We start from the raw sequence: 25,560 nt of genomic DNA, 5'->3' as shown, positions 1-25,560 counted from the left end.
GCAGCAATGCTAACTACTGTGCCACTGAACCAAGGAGTATGCCAGGCGGGAAAAGCACTATTGAGGCTGTTGACAGAGTTGGTGGCTTTCTCCTCAATATGGCCCGGGTCTTAGACAACAAACCTTGCAGTCACGGGTTCCATGATGTATCGCTGGCGAATGGCCTGTAACCCGCCCGCCCATTATTAAATCAGACATTCGATGACCCTGATGTCATTTTTTAAGGCCACCCCAGCGCACAGCGAACAAACTGAAAAATAATCTTCACCCTGGCACACCCTCTTCACCAAGTGCTACACTCACCTCCAAGCTCCCCTGGGAGTACAGCTTGGCAGCTACAGGGCTCCTGAGACCAATGTGCTTCACACCACTCTGACATCATCATGGATGGATCTTTTGGCGTGGGGCAGCGGCGGGGGTTGGGGGGGGAGGGGTGATCCTGGTGTATGGCCTGATGATGATACATTATTTATTACAATGTTGGGAAACGGGGCCCACCACTAGGAAGGGTGGGGAGTGGAGGGAGTGGTGGGGGGTTGCAATCAGTTCCTGCTTTGACATCGACGTAAACGCAATTTTTGGTCTTCTCCCAATATTTTCCACTCCTGTCACCGAACCCACCCGACAGGTACAGAAAATCCCAGCCACTATTACCATGGTGGTGGCACTTGTAATCATTATACTCAGGATAGTCCAGTAACATAACTGCGACATTATTACTACAGATGATCTGGAACTAAAAGTAAACAATTTCAAGTTGTTCACATCTAAGACTGACATCCCTCACTTCAGCACTTTGTAACAAGCATCAAAACCAAACCAGCAATCACGTTTGTCATTTATCTTTACTTGAATTTACTTCCAGTGAACAGTGTGTCCATAAGTTCAATGGGTGATATAGTAAGGTCCCCACTGCAGCTAACACTGACGACTGTGAATGCAGCCCTCACCCCCTGCCCCCCAAAAGGGGCAACACCAAAGCCACAGATGACACAGCAGTTCAAAGCAATCAATCTCCAAGGGTCCATGATACCTGCTGAAGCTTACAATTCATTTCAATGCAATGCTCCAGGCAGAGGAGACCTTCTGATGAGACCTCCCCCCTCCTTCCCCTGCCCTCCTTCCTGTCTTGAGATAAAACTCTCTTTATTTTGGGCTTTCCACCTGAGCTTTCATCCGCCTGCTAGCCTAAAAATTGAGGTTGGACAGGAAATGGCCCTCAAGTGGTCATGCAAGTGTCTTAATTGGGGCAAGAATGGACTTACATCTTGGAGGAATTAGCTCAAATGGTAGACCGCTCCCTTAGCATGCGAGAGGTAGTGGGATCGATGCCCACATTCTCCACTTTGATTTGGTGGCACGGTGGCACAGTGGTTAGCATTGCTGCCTTGCAACACCATGGGCCTGGGTTCAATTCCAGCCTTGGGTGACTGTCTGTGTCAAGTTTGCACATTCTCCCCGTGTCTGCATGGGTTTCCTCCAGGTGCTCCAATTTCCATTCAAGGATGTGTGGGTTAGGTTGATTGGCCATGCTAAATTGCCCCTTAGTGTCAGGGAGATTAGCAGGGCAAATATGAGAGGTTATGGGAATAGAGCCTGTGGGATTGTTGTCGGTGCAGGCTCGATGAGCTGAATGGCCTCCTTGTGCACTGTAGAGATTCTATGATTCCTGTCCAAGGCCCTATCCACTCCAGTGTAAAATCGCTGCAAGATCAGGGCGGCCGGAAAACCGGGGGGAATTCCATCCATGCAAATTTACACTTCCTCCCCATGCCTCAAAACCTAGCAGGGGGATTGAAAAATTCTGGCCATGGTCCATTTATTTCACCTTCTACCATTCTGGTGGTCACATGATTCAATGATTAAGGACTTGTTGGTTAATACTGCAATCAATCTCTGTCAATTAATGTACAATAGACACAGACATGAAGAAACAAACATCACCACTAATAGAAAGCATTGGGAACTATAGTCTCCTGGTCTTCCCCAGCTTTCTACAGGGACATACGGGACACAGGAACACCTGGACACTGTTACCCAATATGTTGGAAGTTCCATTCACACATCACATGTTCTTGCTTAGATCAAAGGTTTTAACCAACCCTTTCAATTGAAGTGTAAGATAATTAGTAATGAATCGGGCATCCATCATTCCCAGTGGGCTCACAATCTCAAAAGACCTGTATCCATCTGATTTAATTTGATTTGATTTAATATTGTCACATATATTAGTATACAATGAAAAGTATTGTTTCTTGCACACCATACAGACAAAATTGCTAGAGAAGGAAACAAGAGAGTGCAGAATGTAGTCTTACAGTCACAGCTAGAGTGTGGAGAAAGGTCAAGTTAATGTGAAATAGGTCGATTGAAAAGTCTGATGGCAGCAGGGAAGAAGCTGTTCTTGAGTCAGTTGGTACCTAACCTCAGACTTTTGTACCTTTTTCCCGATGGAAGAAGCTGGAAGAGAGTATGTCGAGGATGCATGGGGTCCTTAATTATGCTGGCTGCTTTGCCGAGACAGCAGCAAGTGTAGACAGAGTCAATGATGGGAGACTGGTTTGCGTGATAGAGAGTTTTATTTGGAGAGTTAAAGAATCAAAATGTAACGTGTGCAAAACTGGGACTCCTTTAAACACAGCAGGTTCAGAGGATGGATTTATTTCATGAAATAATGTAGACAATTGATGAGGGTTGTGCATTTAATGTGTATATGAACTATTAAAAGATGTTTGACAAAGTACCATTTGCCAGCAAAACTAAAGCCAATGGACTAAAGGGATTGTGACAATTTGAGTACAAAATTGGCTAAGGGACAGAAAGTGGTGAACTGTTATTTTTCGGACTGGAGGAGTATAGTGTTCCCAGCCATGGAGTTCGCATTGGTACCATTACTCTTTTTGTTATATATTAATAATCTTGCCTCAGGTATACGGGGCATAATTTCAAAGATTACACATGACCTGAAACTGGGCAATGTAGTAAATAATGAGGATAATAGTAACAGACAGCATTGACTGGTGAAACAGACAGAAGAAAGTTAACGTAAAGAAGCTCAAAGTGATATTTTTGGGTAGGAAAACTGAGAGGAAGGAATTTGAATGAAAAGGCACAACTTTAAGGTGTAGGAACAGCAGGGGAGACTTTGATCCCACACTCCATTTAAGGGAAGGGTGGAGCATACTCGAAGTCCGGAAAGTGTGATTTGCACAGTGAGTTTCTGAGTTCTGATCTTACCAGCCCCTTGCTGGTGAAGTGGTGTGGAACAAGCCAGGGGACCACAAAAAGCTCATTTTATTACATTACCATGTCATTAGCAAGCACTCACTCTGGGAATTTCATCCTCACTGGGTATTAGTGGGCCCAGCGAGCCATCACACTGATGCCATTTACAATAAATTCACCTAGACTTAAACGTGTCGTGGCCATCTCCTCAGGGTCATAAATGTAAGTATAGCCCCCTGGGGAGAGGGACATGGCTACGTAGTGGTTCTTCTCTACCTCCTGGCACTGCCCTTTGACACATATTGGCACTGCCAGATTGGCACCATGCCAACCCAGCAGTATCAATCTGACTGTGCCAACCTGTGCCAATAGGCAGGCCCAGCAGGAGCTTCATTGGGTGGGGGTAGGATTCATTTAGATGTGGTGGTGGCTGGGAGATGACAGAGGAACAGGGGATGGCGGCAATGATCACTGTGTGGGGGGGGAGGAGGAGAGTGGTGGCTCAGAAAGTGAGAGGAATAAAGGAAAGGTTGACGATTGGGGGAAGGGGTTGATGATCGGGTGGGGTGGTTACAGAAGGGGCTGATAATTTAAGGGAGGTAGAGAGGTGCTGACTCTAATCAAGGTGGCGGGGGGGCCTGAGACCTCCGTGTTGGGCTGGGGGGGTTGAGGTATACTGAGGTTTGGATCAGGGCACCCTTTAAAGATGGCACCCCGATCTATGAGTAGCAGGGTTTTGCTGGCGTGTTGTGGCCCTGCCCCTCATCACCCCCCACCCCCCCGCTTCGCTAAATGACGGTGTGAAACATGTTCCTTGATTATTTTTTGACAGAGTGTCGTAAGATCTGGAGAGAATACGGACTGGTTTATCTGCGGAGAAACACATCGGTTTTCTTGTTGGAAACAACACTGCCATTTTTCAGGAAAATTCCACCCAGAGAAAACAGGACATGCATGTTTTCAAATTGTTGAAGGTGGCAGGATAAATTAAGAAGTTTACGAGTAAATTTCCAAAAGCCTATTGGAAACTTGGGTTTATTAATAGAGTATTAGCCTACAATTGAGTATTAGCCTACAAGAGGCAAGGAGATTGCGCTAACACTTTATAAAACATAGGTTAGGCCTCAGTTGGAGGATCTTGGCCAACTCTAGACAAGAACTTGGCTAGAGTACATAAGAGATTTACTCAATGGTGTGAGGGACAAGGGGTTTCAATGATGTGGAAATACTGCAGCATTCAGGTTATTCCCCTTTGAAGCAAGAAAGTTAAGAGGAGATTTGATTTTCAGGATCATGAATGGTTTTCATGAAGGGACTACAGTGGCTCAAGTAGGTAACTTACCACCACCTTCTCAAGGGAATTCGGGATGGGCATTATATCTTGGCCTTGCAGTGATAACCACATCATATAAATGAATGAAAAAATGCAGAGAAACTGTTTTCAGTGGTAAAAGGTTTGTTAGTCAAAGGAGATAAATGAGTCTACCAAGAACCATTATTTTAACAGTGAGTTGTTGTGATCTGGAATGTACTGCTTGAAAGTGAGTTAGAAGCAGATTCAGTAGAAAGCATTTGAAAATTAATTGGTTTAATACTTGTAGCATAAATTCACAGAGCTACGAGGGAAGAACAGAAAAATGGGATTAATTGGATAGCTCCAATAAAGAGTCAGCACTGGGTCATGGAAACATCGAAAATAGAAGCAGGAGCAGGCCATTCAGCCCTTTCAGCCTGCTCCATCATTCATCTTGATCATGGCTGATCGTCGGATTCAATATCCTGATCCCTCCTCCCTCCCCCCATCATTTCCCTTGATCCCTTTAAGCCCCAAGAGCTTTATCTAATTTTTTTCTTGAAATCAGACAACGTTTTGGCCTCAACTCCATTCTGTGGTAGTGAATGTCACACATTCACATCCTTTGGTGGAAGAAATTTCTTCTCACCTCAGTTCTAAAAAGTTTACCCCTTATCCTCAAACTATGACCCCTAGTTCTGGACTCCCCCACCACTGGGAACATTCTTTCTGAATCTACCCTGTCTAACCCTGTTAGAATTTTATAAGTTTCAACGGACCAAATGGCCTCCTTCTGATTTATTCCATACTTATAGGAGATATGATGGAGGTGTTTTAAATTAGAAGAGGTTTTTACCAGATAAATGGAGGAAAAACATTTTCTCTAGTCAAAAGTGAAGAAGAGATTTAAGACTAAAAGAACAAAGGGAAAGGTTAGGACAGTGTTGTTTGGATATGGGCTGCCCTACCAGAAACAGAGGTGGAGGAAGAATAATTGCTTTTAAAAGGTAAATGAATAAAAAATTGAAGAATATTGTAAAAGTGTGTAGGGAAAGGGCTCTGAGTTGAATAACCTCATTCTGCACTGTGAGGTTCCATATTTCTAGAAGGAAAGTTGCCAAAATCACAGGATAGCCAACACTGAATTATTTAATTAATTCAATTTAGAGTTCTACAACGTATAATCTTAACAGCGATGTCCCCTGTATATTGTTTTAATTATGCTTTGGAATGTTCATTTGAATGCGTCAATCATTTTGCAGGACCACACACACACAAATCTTAAAGGGGACAACTTCTGCGTGTTGTGCAGAATGGAAATGAGCTTTTCATAAAACACACATAAAACCATGGTTCTCTTCCAACCTGTGCTCTCCCTCAATTAAGATCAATGGTGAGATCCTGGAAAAATGCAGACCATTTTCTGTATTTTTTTAAAATTTATTATGCGATGTGGGCTTCTCTGGCTAAGCCAACATTTATTGCCCATCCATAGTTGTCCTTGAGAAGGTGATGGTGAGTTTCCTTCTTGAGCTGATGCAGTCCTTGTGGTGTAATCACATCCACAGTTGTTAGGGAGGAAGTTTCAGAATTTTGACCCAGTAACAGTGAAGGAATGGCAATATATTTATAGAGTCATAAAGTCATAGAGGTTTACAGCATGGAAATAAGCCCTTCGGCCCAACTTGTCCATGCCGTCCTCTTTTTTTTAAACCCCTAAGCTAATCCCAATTGCCTGCATTTGGCCCATATCCCTCTATACCCATTGTACCCATGTAAATGTCTAAATGCTTTTTAAAAGACAAAATTGTATCCACCACTACTACTACCTCTGGCAGCTTGTTCCAGAGACTCATCAACCTCTATGAAAAAGTTGCCCCTCTGGACACTTTTGTATTTCTCCCCTCTCACCTTAAACCTATGCCCTCTAGTTTTAGACTTCCCTATCCTTGGGAAAAGATATTGACTATCTAGCTGATCTGTGCCCCTCATTATTTGATCGACCTCTACAAAATCATCCCCTCTGCCTTTTACGCTCCAGAGAAAAATGCCCCAGTCTATCCAGCCTCTCTTTATAACTCAAACCATCAAGTCCCAGTAGCATCCTGGTAAGTCTTTTCTTCGCTCTTTCTAGTTTAATAATATCCTTTCTATAATAGGGTGACCAAAACCGCACACAGTATTCCAAGTGTGGCCTTCCCAATGTCTTATACAATATTTCCAAGTCAGGAAGGTGAGTGACTTGGAGGGGAACCTTCAGGTGGTGGTGTTCCCAGCTATCTACTACTCTTATCCTTCTAGATGGTAGTGGTCATGAGTTTTGAAGTTACTGCCTAAGAAGCCTTGAAGAGTTCCTGCAGTGCATCTTGTTTATGATGCATTAAACCGCCACTGTTTATCAGTGGTGCAGGGTATGAATGTCTGTGGAAAGGGTAGCAATCAAGCAGGCTGCTTTATCCTGCATGATATTGAGCTTCTTGAATGTTGTTGAGGATGCACTCATCCAGGCAAGTGGAGAGTATTCCATCAGAATCCTGACTTGTGCCGTGAAGATGGTGGATAGGCTTTGGGGAGTCAGGAGGTGAGATACTCGTGGGGGGATTCCTAGCTTCTGACCTGTTCTTGGAGCCACATTATTTATATGGTTAGTCCAGTTCAGCTTCTGGTTGGTCCAGTTCAGTTTCTGGTCAGTGATAACCCCCAGGGTGTAGACAGTCGGGGACTCAGAGATGGTAATGCCATTGTATGTCTAGGTACGATGGTTAGATTCTCTGTTGTTGACATGGTCATTACTTTGCACTTGTGAGGCACAAACATTACTCAAGTAACATCCTGGTAGCCCCATCCCAATGCGACATAGATAATGAAAAGGGTATTTGAAGATCAGGATCTCAAGCCCAAGATTAAAGTAATAGTTTACTGGGCAGCTGAATGCTGGACTCCTATATAATTTCAAGACTTGGACAACCTACAGCAAGCATCTCAAAGCACTGGAGAAATATTATCAGTGGTGCCTTCATAAGATCCTGTAAATCTGGTGACAGGTAAGGCAGTCCAGCAGCAGTGTAATCTCCTGAGCCAATTTACTTAGCATTGAGCTGTTAATCAGTCCAAACCAGCTCTGGTCAGTGGGCCATGTAGCATGTGTGCCTGAGACCCCTATTCTACTCGGAACAGGGTTTTGGCAGGAGACTTCCAAGGAGCAGAAATGCTTTAGGGATGTTCTTAATGCATCCCTGAAGAGGTCAAACACACCCATCGTGGAGACCCTGGCTTGTGACTAACCAAAATGGAGTATGCCCATTTGGGAAGTCACACAGGTGAGAGACTTTGCTGGGAACATGTAGAGGTAGAGATGCTGGAGGAAGTGTGCAAACCTCCAAACAACCCATCCACTCAACCCTTCAAGTGCCACCTGCCCCAGACTTGACACAATTTGCAGATTGTGCATCAGATTTAAACCATCCTTGATCCATAAAGACTACCTTAGTAGAAAACCTCCTGAATTGCTGTCTGGCCATGTGTGTGTGTAGAGAAACTCAGGGTTGTTTCATTGTGTTTAGCCCATCCATTTCAGTGTGCGGTGCCTTTAAATTATTTACCTGGTGCTGCACATAAACAATCTGTCAGATTTTCCAGCCTTGCCTGCTGGTGGGATCTTCCAGTCCCGCCAAAGGCAACTCCCAGCGGCAGGTTCCCGGCGGCTTGACTGGTGAGCAACAGTAATGTCTATTGGCTTTGTCAAGACTGAAAGATCCTGCCAATGGCCAATGGCAAAGCACCTCCGCCACAGGAAAACCCACCGTGGGATGTACGCTGGAAAATCCCAGGGGGTATTTTAAGGGGATAGGTTGTGTCTAACCAATGTGGCATCTTCTGAGTTGTTGGCTGATGATGCCATTCATGGTACAATCCCTCCCTGGAAAGACCTGGCATTGACCCAAGAGTTTATAAAGGTTTGTAAGCAATCACTGCTGATGTGGCTTCAGATGGTGTATTTTGGGATGCATGATATAGGGATCATGACTGTCCAGAATCACTTTGGGAATGTGGTATGGAATCACAATCTGACTGTGTTTTAATTCACTCTTAGCAGAGGAAGGGAGAGAAACAGAGAAAGGAAAATTTCCTCATGCGTTCCTCATTTGTTCTACCAGCCCCGTGTTGGTCTCCATTCTGCTACAATCCTCCCTTCTGAGTGTACATAGTAGACAGGATGCATTGCTGCTGCGGAACAGGCCTGCAGAGAGAAAGAGATAATGAGAGGAGGAGAGAAAGCAATAGGGGAGAAGAGTGAAAGTAGAAGCAGAGGGTAAGAAATAGAGAGAAAGGGAAAATGAGGCAGGCAGATGAAGAGATAGGAGAGATACAGAGAGAATGAGTGAAGGGAGGGAGAGACAGAGGGAGAGTGGGGGAGGGTAGAGAGGACATAAAGCCAGACAGGGAGAGAGAGAGGCAAATAAACAGGGAGAGAGAGAGTGAACAAGATTGAGAGGAATGGAGAGAAGGAGAGGGAGGTTATGGAGGAGAGAAACAAGGGGGAGGATAGAGAAGGAGAGGATAATAGAGTTAAAGACAGGGATGGGAGGGATGGAGAAGTGGAGAGAGGGGGTAGGAGAGAGCGGGGAGAAAGACAGATAGAGAAGAGAAGAGGAGAAATAGATATTGAAGAAGAGAAAGGAAGGTCGAATGGGGGGGAGAAATTTGAGACATGATTTGATCAAAACTTATTAGACATTCATAAAGTTCTATTCAAATAGCAAATTTCCAACTTTCGCTTAGGCAGCCTGAAAGGAACAAGGTGGATTTGGGTGAGGGGTGAGGCAAGGGGGGCTAGGGGTGGGATGAGGGAGGGAGGTGGGGGTGAGGCAGGGGTGATGAGGCAAGGGGTGGGGGTGAGGCAGAGGAGTGGGGTGAGGCAGAGGAGTGGGGGGGGGTGAGGCAGAGATGTGGGGGTGAGGCAGGGAGATGGGAGTGAGGTAGAGGGGAGGGGGCGAGGCAGAGGGAGGTGGAGGTGAGGCAGGGATATGGGGATGAGGCAGGGAGGTGGGGGTGAGGCAGGGCGGTGGGGATGAGGCAGAGGGGTGGGGGTGAGGCAAAGAGGCAGGGGGTGAGGCAGAGGAAGGTGGAGGTGAGGCAGAGGGGGTTGGGGGTGAGGCAGAGCAGTGGGGGTGAGGCAGGGGGATGGGGTGAGGCAGAGGGGTAGGGGTGAGGCAAGGAGGTGAGGGTAAGGCAGGAAGGTTTGGGTGAGGCAGAGTGGGGTGGGGGTGAGGCAGGGGGTTTGGGAGTGAAGCAGGGGGTGAGAATGAGGCAGGGAATTGGGGGTCAGACTGAGAGATGGAAGTGAGGCAGAGGGTGGGGGTGAGGCAGAGGGAGAGGGGGGTGAGGCAGGGAGGTGGGGCTGAGGCAGAGGGGGGTGGGGGTGAGGGAGGAAGGTGGGGGTGGAGGTGAGGGAGGGAGGTGAGGGAGGGAGGTGGGGGTGAGGCAGAGGAAGGTGGGGGTGAGGCAGAGGAAGGTGGGGGTGAGGTGGGGGGTGGAGGTGAGGGAGGGAGGTGGGGGTGAGGCAGGGGGTGGGGGTGAGGCAGAGGAAGGTGGGGGTGAGGCAGGTGATGGGGGAAATCTCGCTCAGTATCACAGAGAGTGAGACATTTCTGAAAGGTTAGAGCTAACTATCAACGCTGGAACAAATATCACTGGAACAGTACTGGGCTGCTGTAAGCTTTCCTTCCGGTATCTAAGCCAATCCAAGGTGCCCTGTTGTTCCTGTTTGGAAAGCAATGCTTTCCTGCTGTAACATGAGTCTGCACACTAAACCACTTACATGATAAGGAACAAGTGAGATCAAGCTTCCAAGCGGGAACTTGTCAAAATCCAGCTTCCCCGAGGCCGGTTCTATTCTCCCGTGCTCTTGTGTCATTCCCACTAACCTGCAGTGAGGGAAACAGATTAAAAACAGTGGACAGGTCGCTGCAAACACTGTGCAGTGGGTTAGACAACATGCTTTCAACATTTGAGGACAAACAAATCCCAGCCACTCCATACCACTGCTGTGAATGTACCAGGCTAGCCATAAGCCAAGCACCTCATCATCAATCCTGGGCATGGGTCATTTAGGTAACTGTGATGGGTGGCACTAGCAATGTGCAAGTGCCCAGCCCAATCTGATCTGTCTCTGGTCACCCATATTTTTCATGGCTTTGGCTCCCATTTTCATTTGCTGCCAAGGCCAGCATTTATCTCCAGCCTCTAATTGCCCTTGAGAATGTGTTTGTAGGTTACCTTTTAAAGCCGTCAGTGTCCACATGGTGTAGGTGCACCCACACTTCTGTTAGGAAATGAGTTCCAGGATTTTAACAGTGAAGGAGCAACAATGTATTTCAGGATGGTGTGTGACTTGGAGGGGAACTTGCAGGTTATGGTGTTCTCATGTACCTGCTGCCCATGTTCTAGGTGGTAGAGGTAGTGGATTCAATGATGATAATGCCTTTGAATGACAAAGGGAGGTGAATAGATTCTCTGTCTTGTTGGAGGTGGTTATTCATGGCACTTGTGTGGTATAACTGTTACTTGCCAACTCTGAATATTATCCAGGTCTTGCTGCATTTGGACATGGACCACTTCAATACCTGAGGAGTTCTGAATGGAGCTGAACTTTGTGCAATCAACTGCAGACATCCAATTTCTGACTATAATGGAACGAGGGTCATTGATTAAACAGCTGAAGATGGTTAGGCCTAGGATACTACTCTGAGAGCTTGGGCAACAATGTTCTGGCACTGAGATGAATGGCCTACGACAGCCATAACCATCTTCCTTTGTGCTAGGTATGATTCTAGCTGGTGGAGAGATTGCCCCCTGATTCCCACTGGCTATCATTTTGCTGGGGCTCCTTGATGTCTTACACAAATGCTGCCTTGGTGTGAAAGGCAGTCACTCTCACCTCTGACATTCATCTCCTTGGTCAATGTTTGAATCAAGGTTTCATGGGCTCTGGAACTGAGTGATTCTGACAGAACCCAAACTAAGCACCAACGAGCAGGTCACTGGTGTACAAGTGCTGCCTGATAGTGACACTGTCTACCAATCTGCTGATGATTGATAGTAGCTTGATGGAATGGTAATTGGCCAAATTGGATTTGACCTGGGGACTGTACTTCATAGGCTGTGAACTGTTTTGGAATAGCTTGAGGTTATAAAAGGCACTTCTACAAATGTAAGCCCATCTTTGTGCTGTGATGAGGTTACACATTATCCAACCAGAATCTCATAAACCCCACAAGTGTTTAATCGGATGGTGTAGAGGAAGCTTCAGTCTGTGTTGTACTTATCCTGGCATGTTTCCATAGCTGGCAAGACAAATTGCAGATGAAATCACTCTCTGCCTGAGACTAATAAACTCATTGTAGGTGAGGAATTGAGCTTGTAAACTCCTGGTCAGTGCCGCAGCACATGATGTATTTATCCATTCATCTAATAAGGGTGCAATTATTCTTTCCAGAGAAAGAATACATTTGATTTAACACATGAAAGTGTGAGGAGAGCTACAATTGGCCTCAGCAACCCTGTGTTCTGCGTGGGAAATGCACCAGCAGCAATCATGCGAGGCCAAGAGTGGACTTAGTTATGTTGCCCACCAAGGGCAGCTTTTCTAAAACTTCTTTTGCTCTTGAATGAATGGATATGCTTCTCTTACTTCAGATCAGGGTGACCATCAATGACTGCATAGCCCGTTGGCAGACTTCCCAGACTGTGGAGGCTCAACGCTGTCCAGCCGCAGTCGACTAATAATTGGTTCCGATGAGGGTAGTGACCTATGACCCTTGTCAAAACTCGCACAGCAATGTCGTCCATCTGGCAGGAACCAATCATCATCTGCTGAACATCTGGGAGAAAGTTGTTCAAAAATTAATATCCAGAGATTAATATCCAGAAAAGTATCTGAGTCATAACAGTACATGGTCAGGAGAACTGTTAGGAGGAGGGTTTGGGATGGGTACATCATAATGCCAAATTAGAATAAGATGTTGCCCCGGACAGTTCCACCCATTTACTCCACTTTCTGCCCACCCAAAGTGTCTCAGCTGACTGTCAGAAAATAATGGCTTCAGATTTCATTCCAGGATTTGAGCACAAAATTTATGGCCTGCCGCTCCATTTCAGAGTGCAATAAAGAGCCAATCACCTTTCTGAGGGTAAGAAGTCATATGTAGGCTAGACCAGGTAAAGTCCCTAAAAGACGTTACTAAAACAGAAGGGTTTTTAATGATATTTGTTTCATGGTCACTATCACTGATACAAGTTTTCATTTTCCGATTTATTAATTGAATTTAAATGTTACAGTGGGATTTGAACCCGTATCCCCAGAGCATTAGTGTGGGTTTCGGGATTACGAGTTCAGTGATATTATCACTACACCAGTATCTCCGAGTGAACAGACAGGCTAACAGCACAAGTTGAGGGGTTGAGCAAAGTGATGTAGATGTAGAGCTGGGTGCCATCAGCCTACATGTGGAGTCTGACATCATGTCTTCCAGTGATGTGGTTGAGAGGCAGCATGTTGATGAGGAAGTGGAGAGAGAGTCCATGGAATGAGGTGTGGGCATACAAATACGCTTAGCAGAAATGGATGACTCCAGGGTTAACAACCTAGGACATAAGAGTAGCCATTGCAACAGATTCTCCAGCTGTGACTAGATTGAAAGAGTGGAACTACGTCAAAGCAATCAGCTGGATGGTGAAAGGCTGTGGACATGTGAGAAGAATGAAAAGTGTGGCGCATGGACCCTTTAAGAGGCCACATGACTGGGCTGGAACCAATGGAGTGCAAGCGCACGAACCTTGGCCAACCGGGGCCGAGGGTGCATATTCCTGGGGCTGGAAGTCAGCTGGGTGAGTTGAGGGGGGTTGTTGGGAACAGACCTGAGGTGTTGTGTTGTAAGTCCGGCAGTTGTAAATAGTTAAATAAATCTTCCTGTTTTATATCTGCTGTACTGAGTCACTTTGAGAAGTTATAAAGAGGAATACTGCACCTCAATTACAATCATTGAAGATGTTATTTATGATTTTGATTAGGGCTGTTTCAATGCTGTGATTAGAACCAGATTGGAGATATTTAGATAGAATCGTAGAAACCCTACAGTGCAGAAGGTGACCCTTTGGCCCATCGAGTTTGCACTGACGACAATCCCACCCAGGCCTACCCATGAAACCCCATATATTTATCCTACTAATCTCTCTAAAGTATACATCCTGGGACACTAAGAGACAATTTAGCATGGCCAATTCACCTAGCCCACACATCTTTGGACTGTGGGAGGAAAACCGGTACACCCGGAGGGAACCCATGACCCAAGCCAGGAATCGAACACAGGTCTCTGGCACTGTGAAGCAGCAGTGCTGAAAATGAAATACAGGTTTGGGAGGACTTTGAAGAGGAAAAGGAGGTTGGAGATAGAGCAACATACATCATCCACACAAACTAATCACAGTGCCTGGTGAGCTATTTATTTGCGGTCTGTTGTGTACAATATGTCTTTTATAGTTGCTGCCATAACATCAAGTGTGACATAGGGTGAGATACCAGACAAAAAAGTAACGTAGCCATTGGGGAGGCAGTTAGATACTGTGGTGAACTTTAATCAAATGGGCGGATGGCTGCTTTCATCTATAATTAGCTTTACGAACTAACAACTTTAAACCCTGATAACATCCAGTTAGCAAAGAAGACTGTCTCTTAAATATCTGCCAAGTATAATTGTGTTCCCACACCTCACTCTATGGCCAAATGGCTACCTTGTGACACTGAACTACAGTGGCCAGGTCGCATTCCCAATATGTGCTGATTCAGCATATCTCAGTTGGGCAGGAATTGGGGATACTACCATTTAGACATGCATTTCTGAGATACCAAAGGTACTATCTGTAAGGCAAATGGTTCTCACCATAAAAGATGTAATTTCCAGGGTGGAGCTCATTGAGACGAGCCATGTCTGGTACAGGATGACTGCAGGTAGGTGTCGATCCAATGCTACAGCGAGGACATCTCACACCTGCTTTCTCTAACCTGCAAAGAGACACTGACATTGTTCAACTTCACAGAAATTTCCGATAACACACTGTAGACCTCTCAGCAGTTTGTATCTGTGTGTGTATTTGCTTGTGCCTGTGTGCAGGTGTATATTGGCATGCCAAATGATTGTATGTGTGTATTTGAGTTTGTAGCTAATTGTGTGTGCTTGGGGCTGGGATTTTGTTGGATTGATTGTTGGAGAACTGGCAAGGAACCATGTCCAACAGAGTCAAGTTTTCTTCAGGCATTCAATTGGCCATCATCAGACCTTCCCCATAATTGAGGGCTTCTGTGACAGAACTCCCACCTGACAATCAAGAGTGTGGGCGGAATTTTACCGGCACACCCCCAGAATCAGGGCAGATGCCGGTAAAATTCCAACCTGTTTGTCTCAAAGTGCATGTTTGTTTGTCTGTGTGCGTATGTTTATGTGCATAGGTGAATGTGTATGTGTGTCTGTGCATACATGTATGTTAGTGTGCATGGATGAATATGCATGTGTGTGTATGCACGAGCATGTATTTGTGCGCATAGACGAATGTGCGTCTGTTTGTGTTCATGTGCAGGTGCGTGCATAGATGAATAGGAATGTGTGTGTTTGGATGCATAGGGGAATGTGCATGCATATGTGTGTACATGTGTGTGCATAGATGAATGTATGTGCGTTTATTTGTGCGTGCATGTGTATTTGTGTGCATAGGTAAATATGCATGTCCGTGTATGTGTGTGTGTTCCTGTTTGTGTGCATAAGTGAATGTATGTGCACATGCGTGCGTGTGTGTGTGTGTGTATGGGAGTGATAGGGACCAGTGGTGTTAAGAACATAAGAAGATGGATATTGTTCTCTGCAGACACGACAGGGAGTTCCAAAGGTTGCACTGTCAGTCCGGTGCAAGGATTAAGGGCTGGTCCTCATGGTTGGAGACTAACATTAAGAAGGAGTGGGAGGATCCAGTTTTTGTAATCCATATAAGGAACCAACTACATTGGTAAAGTTCTGCTGAGAGTTGAAGAATTTTAGAAACCAAATTAAGATGTAAAAGATAAAAAGTAGTAATTTCTGGACTGCTACCTGAGACACATGCCAATTGGAAATGGGTCAAGCAGAGCAGAGAATTAAAAACATAGCTCAAGAAGTGTTGTGGGAAGAAGGAATTTAGATTTATGGGGCATTGGCACCAGTAGTCAGGAAAGAGAGCTATTCCATTCAGATGAGCTCCACGTGTCTGGGATCAGTGTCCTGGCAAATGTTATAACTAAGACTGGGGGATGGGGAAGGGGAGAAGGTTTGGGTGAAGGAAGATTTAGAAATCTAAACGGAAAAGTTGAGGTAACAGAAGAATGTAGCAATGCAGGTAAAGACAAGCAGAGTGCAACAGGAAGGGACAGGAAACTTCCCAGTAATTGTGTATCAACAAGTAAGGCCCATGCAGTGATTAGCTGTTAAAAAATTAAATGAAAAGCTCTTCATCTGAATGCCTGAAGCATCAACAATAAGATAGGAGAACTAATGGCACAAATTGAGATAAATGTTTGGATCTAATTGCCATCACAGAGTAATGGTTGTGAAATGAATAAATATTCCAGGGTCGACGCTGAAAGATTGTCTCTGCTAGTCTGGGAGTCTAAAACAGGTAGGCACAGTCTCAGGATATGGGGCTGATCATTTAAGACCGAGATCAGGAGAAATTTATTTATTCAAAGGGTTGCGAATCTTTGGAATTCTCTACTCCAGAGGGTTGTGGATGCTACAGCATCGATTATATTCAAGGCTGAGATAAATAAGTTTCTGGGGGAATCCAGGATACGGGGAGTGGACAGGAAAGTGAAGGAGAAATTGAAGGTCACAATCATATTGAAACGCAGAGCAGTGTGGTCTACTGCTGCTCCTACACTGAGCGTGGGTGTGTGAGTGAGTTGGTGAATGTGTGTGAGTGTGTAGATGCAGTGAGTGTGAGTGGGTGTGTATGTAATTATGTAGGTGTGCGTTTGTATGACTGAATGTGTGTGTGTATTTTAAGTTTATTTATTAGCGTCACAAGTAGGCTTACATTTACACTGCAATGAAGTTACTGTGAAAACCTCCTCGGCGCCACACACCATCGCCTATCCGGGCACACTGAGGGAGAATTTAGTATGGCCAATCTACCTAACCAGCACATCTTTCAGACTGTGGGAGGAAACTGGAACACCTGGAGAAAACCCATGCAGATGTGGGGAGAACATGTAAACTCCACACAGACAGTAACCTGAGGCTGGAATTGAACCCGGGTCCCTGCAGCTGTGAGGCAGCAGTGCCACGGTAAGTGTGTAGGTGAATGTGTAGGTGTGTGTATAACTGAGTGTGTGCGAGTGTCTAGGTGAGGGGTGTGTGTGTGTGTGTGTGTGTGTGTGTGTGTGTGTGTGTGTGTGTGTGTGTGTGTGTGTGTGTGTGTGTGTACACCAGTGTGCCGATGTGTGTACATAAATGTGTGTATCGGTGAATGTGCATGTGTGTGTGTATAAAAAATGTGTGCGTGATGTATAGGTGAACATGTGTCTGAATGTGCAAGTGAATGTGTGTGAGCGCAACAGGGGAGCATATGGAAACATAGGATCAGACCTGACTGCGATTTTCCATCAACAGGGTGAGGTGCAGCATGAACTGCATCGCTCCTCAGGAAAGGATAAGAGGAAGGAAAATCCTCTCCCTCCCCCACTGCACTAAACAGACCAATTAGACAACATCCACAGCCCAGATCACTGCCAACTCTGAATAAATTACAAAAACAACTGTCTGATCTGCCAAACTAATAAAATGGAATCATGCAATACAAGTCTCAGAAACAAAGGAGCCTCGAGTGGGATCTAGTGAACTATGTATCAGCAACACCCAAGGCCTGGGTGGTGAGTGTTTACAGCCACACTTCCAGTGGAGAGGGATAATCATGGCAGGGTGGACGTAAGGTTCTTGAGTTTAAATTGGATTTGTGGTTTCTGACACAGGATTGTGATACAGTCAGCACATTCTCATAGGATACCATTGATCAGTTAATAGATGATTAAAGGATGTGTGTGTGTCCCACCCCCGCTCTGCAATTCTCTCACTCCCAGCCCCCAGGGAACCCAACTGCACTCTCAGGTTCTCAGATTGGGTTTGAAAGTCATCTTGGAGATGCAGTAAAGCAAAAGACACGACAGCGGCTCTGTAGATGTTTACACTCAATTTTCTCCTTCCAAAGCATAATGCAGGCAGATACTAAAACAGGCTGCCAATTCACCACAGATGATCTTCACTTCCTAATGATTTAGATAGAAAGTTCCAGATTGTGCACTGCACTGTCAGCTCCTAACAGATGCTCTGTCTCTTTCCCACCCAGTTTTCCAAGTCCCCTGAGCTGAAATTGTTGATTCAGGCACTGGTATAAAAGCACTGGAAGACACCAGAACCAGGTTGCAGTTGCCCTGGCTGGAATCAATGCAGCCTGTTCCAGCGGGAATCGGGTGGCCAGGCCCACTGAATGTTCTCCAATTTAGTCAGAGCGTGGAGGAAACTGACGCGGGATTTCTGTCTGCTGCCAGTGGCATGTCAATCAGATGCATTACTGAACCAACTGACACCTAAGCTGGAATTTTACCACCACGCCCGCCCCGGGCTCACAGAACAGCATTCTCCATTGGCCTCGGGCAGGATCTTACCAGCCTTGGGCAGGCGAGGCGGTAAAATTTTAGCACAATTTTAGGGTGGTTCAGGGATTAAATGGGAGCTGAGAGACTATCCCATGCCTTTGGAAAATCTCCCAGTTTGCCAGCAACTGACCAGAGGAGCCCTTGTTATCTGGTATCAAGCGATCCAACATCAGGAATGAGGAGGCAAGGGTTTACTTAAAGCCATTCCCTGCCCTTGTCTCCCAAAACCCTTGATCCCCTCCTGCCATCCCACCCTTACAATTCCTATCCTGCTTAGATTCACCTTTGGCCTGGAGATACCTCGGTGGGAGGAGGCGATGGTACAATAGTAATGTCACTGGGCTGGTAATCCAAAGGCCCAGGCTAATGCTCTAGGGATGGGGGAATTTAAATTTGATTAATAAAATTTGGAATGAAGAGCTTGTCTCGGTAATGGTGAAATATGGGTAAGGAAACCTCTTGCTGATTTCTACCGACTGCAACCCCTCAGCTGATGAAACTGTGCTTCTCCATATTAAACAACACTTGGAGGAAGCACTGAGGGTGACAAGGACACAGACTGTGCTCTGGTTGGAGGACTTCAATGTCCACCACCAAGAGTAGCTTGGTAACACCATTACGGATCGAAGTGACTGAGTTTTAAAGGACTTAGCTGTTAGACTGAGGTGGAGAGGGAAAACCTAGCAAACCTTGTCCTCGCCAATTTATTGGTCACAGATGCACCTTTCCATGACAGCATTAGAATCATAGAATCCCTACAGCACAGAAGTAGGCCATTCAGCCCATTGAGACTGCACCGACCACCATCCCACCCAGCTCCTATCCCACATATTTACCCCGACACTAAGTGGCAATTTAGCATTGGCACATCTTTGGACTGGGAGGAAACATCTTTCCTAATCAGGAAATTAGAAGATGATAGAATGGTTACAACACAGAAGGAGGCCATTCAGCCAATTGTGATTCTGCTGACTCTCTGCAAAAGCAATTCACCTGAGTCACTCCCCCTTCAATTCTTCTCTCCAAATAATGATCCAAATCTCTTTTGAATGGGTGCAAGATCCAGGGTGACACGGTGGCACAGTGGTTAGCACTGCTGCCTCACTGTGCCAGGGACCTAGGTTCAATTCCAGCTTCAACTGAACCTATCGACTAGTTTAAATTTCAAACAGTGCTTGGCAGTTAAATGTCAGTCATCATCAATTCTCTGTGTAGAGTTTGCACATTCTCCCCATATCTGTGTGGGTTTCTTTCAGTGCTCCAGTTTCCATCCACAGTCCGAACGATGTGCAGGTTAGGTGGATTGGCCATGTTAAGTTGCCACTTAGTGTCCCATGATGTGTGGGTTAGGGAGATTAGTGGGGTAAATGTGTCAGGTTATGAGGATAGGGCAGGGTGAGGGCCTGGGTAAGATACCCTATTGGAGAGTCGGTGCAGACTCAATGGGCCAAATGGCCTCCTTCTGTGGTGTAGAGATTCTATGATTCCATGAACTGGTGCATTTTCATTGGTAATGCCTCTCCCAGTCAGAGTTCACTTGCCATCCAATCAGCACCCCCTTCTCATACAGTATGAAGTTACTGTTTCCCCTCACATTGGTATTCGTATGATTATTCTGATGAGTACTAAACAAAAAGCTTTGACAAAATGTTTTTCTCACACTTCTGTTTGTGGGACCATGGAGTGTGGAAATTGACTCCCTTATTTCCTGCCACACCTTAAGCACTGAGTTCAGTCCGCAAGGGAGGCATTTAACTGTAGGAAATAATGTAGAAAAGAGCCACAAATTTGATCCCCACTTAAATTTATTTATTAGTGTCACAAGTAGGCTTACATTAACATTGCAATGAAGTTACTGTGAAAATCCCCAAGTCGCCACACTCCGGCGCCTGTTTGGGTACACTGGGGGAGAATTTAGCATGGCCAATGCACCTAACCAGCATGTATTTCAGACTGTGAACGAAAACCGGAGCACCCGGAGGAAACCCACGTGGGCACAGGGAGAACGCGCAGACTCCGCACAGACAGATACCCGAGGCCAGAATTAAACCTGGCACTTCAACCTGAATTATGAGGAATAATCATGGAAACTTGTGCTGATCGGCCTGTAAAGAAGTATCAAAGAGGTAATCTCATAGACGGAGGCAAGAGGGCTGAGAGAATGGAATAGTCAAATCCAGACATTAAGTTATGAGAATACGGCAAGGGAACATCGGTTTAAATTCATAAAAGCCTATTCTAGGATTAATATCTAGAAATTCTTCTTTACACAGAGTAATCAATATAAAAGTATAACTAACTTAACCAAGTGTAGCTAGGTCAAGCACTGGAATAGTTTGACCATTGAACCACGCAGTATCTCTGGATGAATATTCAGATAGGCCAAATGGCCTCTCGCATTTTAATTATCTTGTGATCTTGTAACTCAGGATGATCCAGATGTATATAATCCTGGAATCTTCCTGGTCTGACTCCCTATAAAAGATTTTTTTTTGTCATTTCCTTTCTGTTTCTCCCCCCTGTCCTACTAACCATATAAAGTCTGACAACAGGAGATAATAGCAGTGTCGGGCCGATGATTTTTCCCTCCTGCTTGAAGCTTGTAACCTGATCCTTGTTCGACATCAGAGGCAGAAAGTAATTAAAGGTTGCAGTATCTGCATGCAGTTATACAGTGATTGCACATGAGGTTCCTGGGGGGAGGGGGGTGGAGGGGCGGAGAAGAGGACGGGAGAAGGAAGTGGTAGGAAAGGCTGTTAAACACTTAACAATTCATGGTTTTGGAAGTAGCCATTATCTAGCAGAACAGCCACAAGCTTCTTTTACGTTCACAGACCTTCATTATCACTCAAGTCTCCCAAACACCCCCACCTCCCTGCTGTTTGATGGGTCGAGTTCAAAGGCTGTGTTATTACCTGAAGTCCTCTTCAAAAAAAATCTCACCATGGTGCAGAGCTGGAGCTCCGTCCTTGGGGGCAGGGGCCAACGTGAGAAGATATTAGAATTGCATTTTTAAAAAGCTTCAACAGAGAAGGTCTCTATCCAGCTCCCCACTGCCACCACCACCACAAACCCCCCTGCCCGCCCCCACCTCCCTCTGCTGCCTCACAGTGCCAGGGACCGGGGTTGAATTCTGGCCTTGGGTCACTGTCTATGTGGAGTTTGCACCTTCTCCCTGTGTCTGCGTGTGTTTCCTCCGCGTACTCCTGTTTCCTTCCACAGTCCAAAGATGTGCGGGTTAGGTTGACTGGTTATGCTAAATTGCCACTTATGTCAGAGGGACTGGCTAGGGTAAATATGTGGGATTACGGAAATAGGACATAAGAACATAAGAACATAAGAAATAGGAGCAGGAGTAGGCCATCTGGCCCTTCGAGCCTGCCCCGCCATTCAATAAGATCATGGCTGATCTGTCGTGGCTCAGTTCCACTTTCCCGCCCTCTCCCCATAACCCTTAATCCCCTCTCTTATCAAAAACCCATCAACCCGCTTCTTAAAAATATTTAGCGAGGCAGCCTCCACCACTTCAACGGGCAGAGAATTCCAGAGATTCACCACCCTTTGAGTGAAGAAGTTCCTCCTCAACTCCGTTCTGAACTGCCCCCCCTTTATCTTGAGGCTGTGCCCCCTAGTCCTACTGTCTTTTTTGAGCGGGAAGAGTCTTTCCACCTCTATCCTATCCATCCCATTCATCATCTTATACGTCTCAATGAGATCTCCCCTCATTCTTCTAAACTCTAACGAGTACAAGCCTAGTTTATTCAGCCTCTCCTCATAGCTCAACCCCCTCAACTCCGGTATCAGCCTAGTAAACCTCCTCTGCACTCCCTCCAAGGCCAAAATATCCTGGATGGGATTACTGTCAGTGTGGGCTTGATGGGCCAAATGGCCTCCTTCCGCATTGTAGGGATTCTATATTCAATTCAGTCCACCCCTACATGAACAATCGGGTCCTGTACTCCAATTGCCCATTGATACTCACTGCCTAGACCTGCAAATGAAATCAGGTCAGGAAGCCTGCCATTGTCCTTGACTCAATACAGGAGAGGAGAGACAGGCAGAGAACAGAAGCTGTTGATGCAGGAATGTCCAAACTAATAAACCCTGGATCAAGTGTGACGCTGAAAATGTGACCCATGAAACGCAGTCCTATATTCGCTCATATTCCCGATGCTCCAGCTTGTTCTGTTTCAATTTCCTGAGCCAGGAGGTTTGGAAGCAGCTGCTGCATCATCATTGGATAAAATCCTATGTTAGAATGCCAAGATTGATTTGTTTCAGGGATATACCGGGATTAACAAGATTGTGGATTCCAACTGCAGCTCTTAAGTGGCTGACAGATGCAAAAACTTTGTACTCGGTGTGCGACATCGATATCGTGCCTTTCACAAATCCAGGATGCCCAAAAGCGCTTTACAGCCAATGTTGTACTAAAGTGTAGTCTGCTGTATTGAAGGAAACACAGCAGGCAGTTTGTGCACAGCAAGCTCCCACAGACAGCAATGCGATAATGGCCAAATAATCTGGGTAGGATTTTCATCCCTCTCCATGGGGTGTTTCACAGTCAATGGGCCAGAATTGACCCCTGGCACTGTGAGGCAGCGGTACTAACCTCTGCGCCACCCTGATTATATTATCTGCTACTTTCCTCCATCTGACACCCCAAAAGAAAAGAAGAATTAATTTATTTTCAAAACAAAATGCTCGTACTTCTCCACAAATTCCAGTGTGGCGGTGGTGGTTTCCTGGGCCACTGCCTGGATCTCCTTCACTCCAGTCGCACTGTAGGAATTCCCACAATGAGCATACACCCCCGCCAGCTCCACACCCTCACATTCCACTATGGATTTTGCCAGTTTCACTGCAGCTGGATCCTCGGGACGTACCCCAGCTGTGGGCAGGAAGAAGGTGCATTAAAAATCTGAACCTGCTGCACTTCCCACACACACACACACACACACACACACACACACGCACATACATACATACACAATGCACACACACAGGTGCATACACATACACATGCAAAACACACATGCATGTGTACACATACATGCATATGCACATATACATACATGCAGGCACACACACACACATATGCATGCACATATGTACACATACACACATGTGCACACACATGCATTCACATACACATGATGCATATCCTGAACCCACTCCAGGTTCTCTCTGTCAGGCTCTTATTAATTTTATTTCAATAGTCAAGCTCAGGTCAGACCCCTTGACAGACCCTGCATCTCTCCAGTCACTTCATCATCCCCCCCATCCCCGCCCACAAGCTATTCAAGGTAAAACTGGTCCTCTGGGTTTTTCAGCCTGCAAGCAAAAAAGGTCATCTTCTAGAAATACAGATGGACTGGAATATTGGGCAGGATTTACTGCGGAACCCGCTACGTATTTTGTGGCAGCGGGAAGTGGGCTGTCATTGGCCATCAGTAGGATTTTCTGGTTCCACTGTTGTCAGCTGGGTTTCTACTGAATGTCCCCCTTGTTGTCGGGAGTCTATCGGAACAGGACATCCCATCAGCGTAAACAGCTGGAAAGTTCCGGCTGTTATTTCTAACTAATCCCTGCACAAGGTGACACGAAAGGACAATTTAAGGCCGACATCAGCCTTGTCTCTGTTGCAGAGGAATTTTCCCTTTGAATGTGAAGGGTGTGGCTACAAACTCTACCTCAAGAGGCTCGAGCACAAATTTTAAACGAAACTAATGGTTCACAGGATGCGGAGGGAGTGCTGCATTATCCTCTCTGTGAAATGCTTCAAGACTTCCCCTGTACACCAAAGGGGCCACATGACTAGGAGTTATTGCTGTTGTACTAACTACTGATCAACATCTTGGAGTCAACACACAGTGGCATCAGTTAAGAAGAAAAGCTGAATGCCTTAATGATGGACGGGGAAAAAAATTCTGGATAGGCCCGATTGTCTTTGTTATCTGCATCTGTTTTTCCAGAAACACTGCATTCCACAAGGAAGCAGACTTCAGGGCCAGAATTTGCTGGCCTTACATGCCCCGCTGCAATCGGGCACGGAGAATTTGGCACTCAGCCAAATCCCTGTTCACTGCAGCAGGACCAGAAAATCCTGCTAGTGCGAACGATCGAAAATTCCCTGTGCCATTAGTCCAACATTGCTGGGGAAGATGTCACTTCCATAGGCTGCAGTGGCACCTAGTGGTTGTACCACAGGATTGCACTGGAGGCTGATATACTTTAAGGTAAGTTTTCAGATCAATAATTTAATGACGGCAAAATCCACACATCCTTCTGTCATCACCCCACTTCAACACCCACTCACAACCCTACCAACATGCCCAGCAGCTGAAAGAAAGGAAATTCTCATTTCACAAACAGCTTTGTCTTCTTAGGGAATTTCCAAATACTTCACACTTGATTTTATTTATTATTATCACATGTATTTGTACAGTGAAAAGTATTTTTCTTGCACGCTGTACAGACAAAGCATACCGTTCATAGAGAAGGAAAGGAGAGAGTACAGAATGTAGTGTTACAATCATAGCTGGGGTGTAGAGAAAGATCACCTTAAATGCGAGCTAGGTCCATTCAAAAGTCTGAAGGCAGCAGGGAAGAAGCTGTCTTGAATTCGTTGGTACATGATCTCAGAATTTGTATCTTTTTCCCCAACAGAAGAAAGTGGAAGGCAGAATGTCCAGAGTGTGTGGGGTCCTTAATTATGCTAGCTGCTTTTCCAAGGCAGCAGAAAGTATAGACAGAGTCAATGGATGGGAGGCTGGTTTGCACTTTGGATTGGGCTTCGTTCATGACCCTTTGTAGTTTTTTTGTGATCTAGGACAGAGCAGGAGCCATACCAAGCTATAATACAACCAGAAAGAATGTTTTCTATGGTGCATCTGTAAAAGTCATAGCAAACATGCCAAATTTCTTTAGCTTCCTGAGAAAGTAGAGGCATTGGTGGGTTTTCTTAACTATAGCATTGGCATGGAGGGACCAGGATATGTTGTTGGTGTTCTGGATACCAAGAAACCTGAAGCTCTCGACCCTTTCTACTTCCTCCCCACTGATGTAGACAGGGACATGTTCTCCTCTACGATTCCTGAAGTTGATGACTATCTTCTTCATTTTGTTGACATTGAGGGAGAGATTATTGTTGTCACACCAGCTCACTAGGTTCTCTCTCTTTCTCTTGTACTCTGTCTCATCATTGTTTGAGATTCAACCCACTACAGTAGTGTCATCAACAAACTTGAAAATCGAATTGGAGGGGAATTTGGCCACGCAGTCATAGGTGCCTAAGGAGTAA

At 45.6% G+C, this 25,560-nt stretch overlaps 1 protein-coding gene across 2 annotated transcripts in view; it reads right to left on the bottom strand.

The window, feature by feature from the left end:
• Nucleotides 1–5,582: 5,582 nt before the first annotated feature.
• Nucleotides 5,583–25,560, bottom strand: part of LOC145346771 (D-serine dehydratase) — a 31,701-nt gene continuing 11,723 nt past the window's right edge. For both annotated transcript variants that reach the window (XM_080194483.1, XM_080194484.1), the window contains exons 4-8: nt 22,968–23,148; nt 14,461–14,582; nt 12,213–12,402; nt 10,341–10,446; nt 5,583–8,759 (exon numbers count right to left, since the gene is read on the bottom strand). In XM_080194483.1, coding sequence (XP_080050609.1) covers nt 8,670–8,759; nt 10,341–10,446; nt 12,213–12,402; nt 14,461–14,582; nt 22,968–23,148 — 689 coding nt within the window. In that variant the 3' untranslated portion in view covers nt 5,583–8,669. The remainder of the gene's footprint in view (nt 8,760–10,340; nt 10,447–12,212; nt 12,403–14,460; nt 14,583–22,967; nt 23,149–25,560) is intronic.

This window comes from Carcharhinus amblyrhynchos, chromosome 8 (genome assembly GCF_965287045.1).
Source record: "Carcharhinus amblyrhynchos chromosome 8, sCarAmb.v2.hapA, whole genome shotgun sequence".
Lineage (NCBI taxonomy): Eukaryota > Metazoa > Chordata > Chondrichthyes > Carcharhiniformes > Carcharhinidae > Carcharhinus > Carcharhinus amblyrhynchos.
The sequence above is the reverse complement of the archived record's forward strand: the minus strand, read 5'-3'. Positions and strand labels throughout refer to the sequence as shown.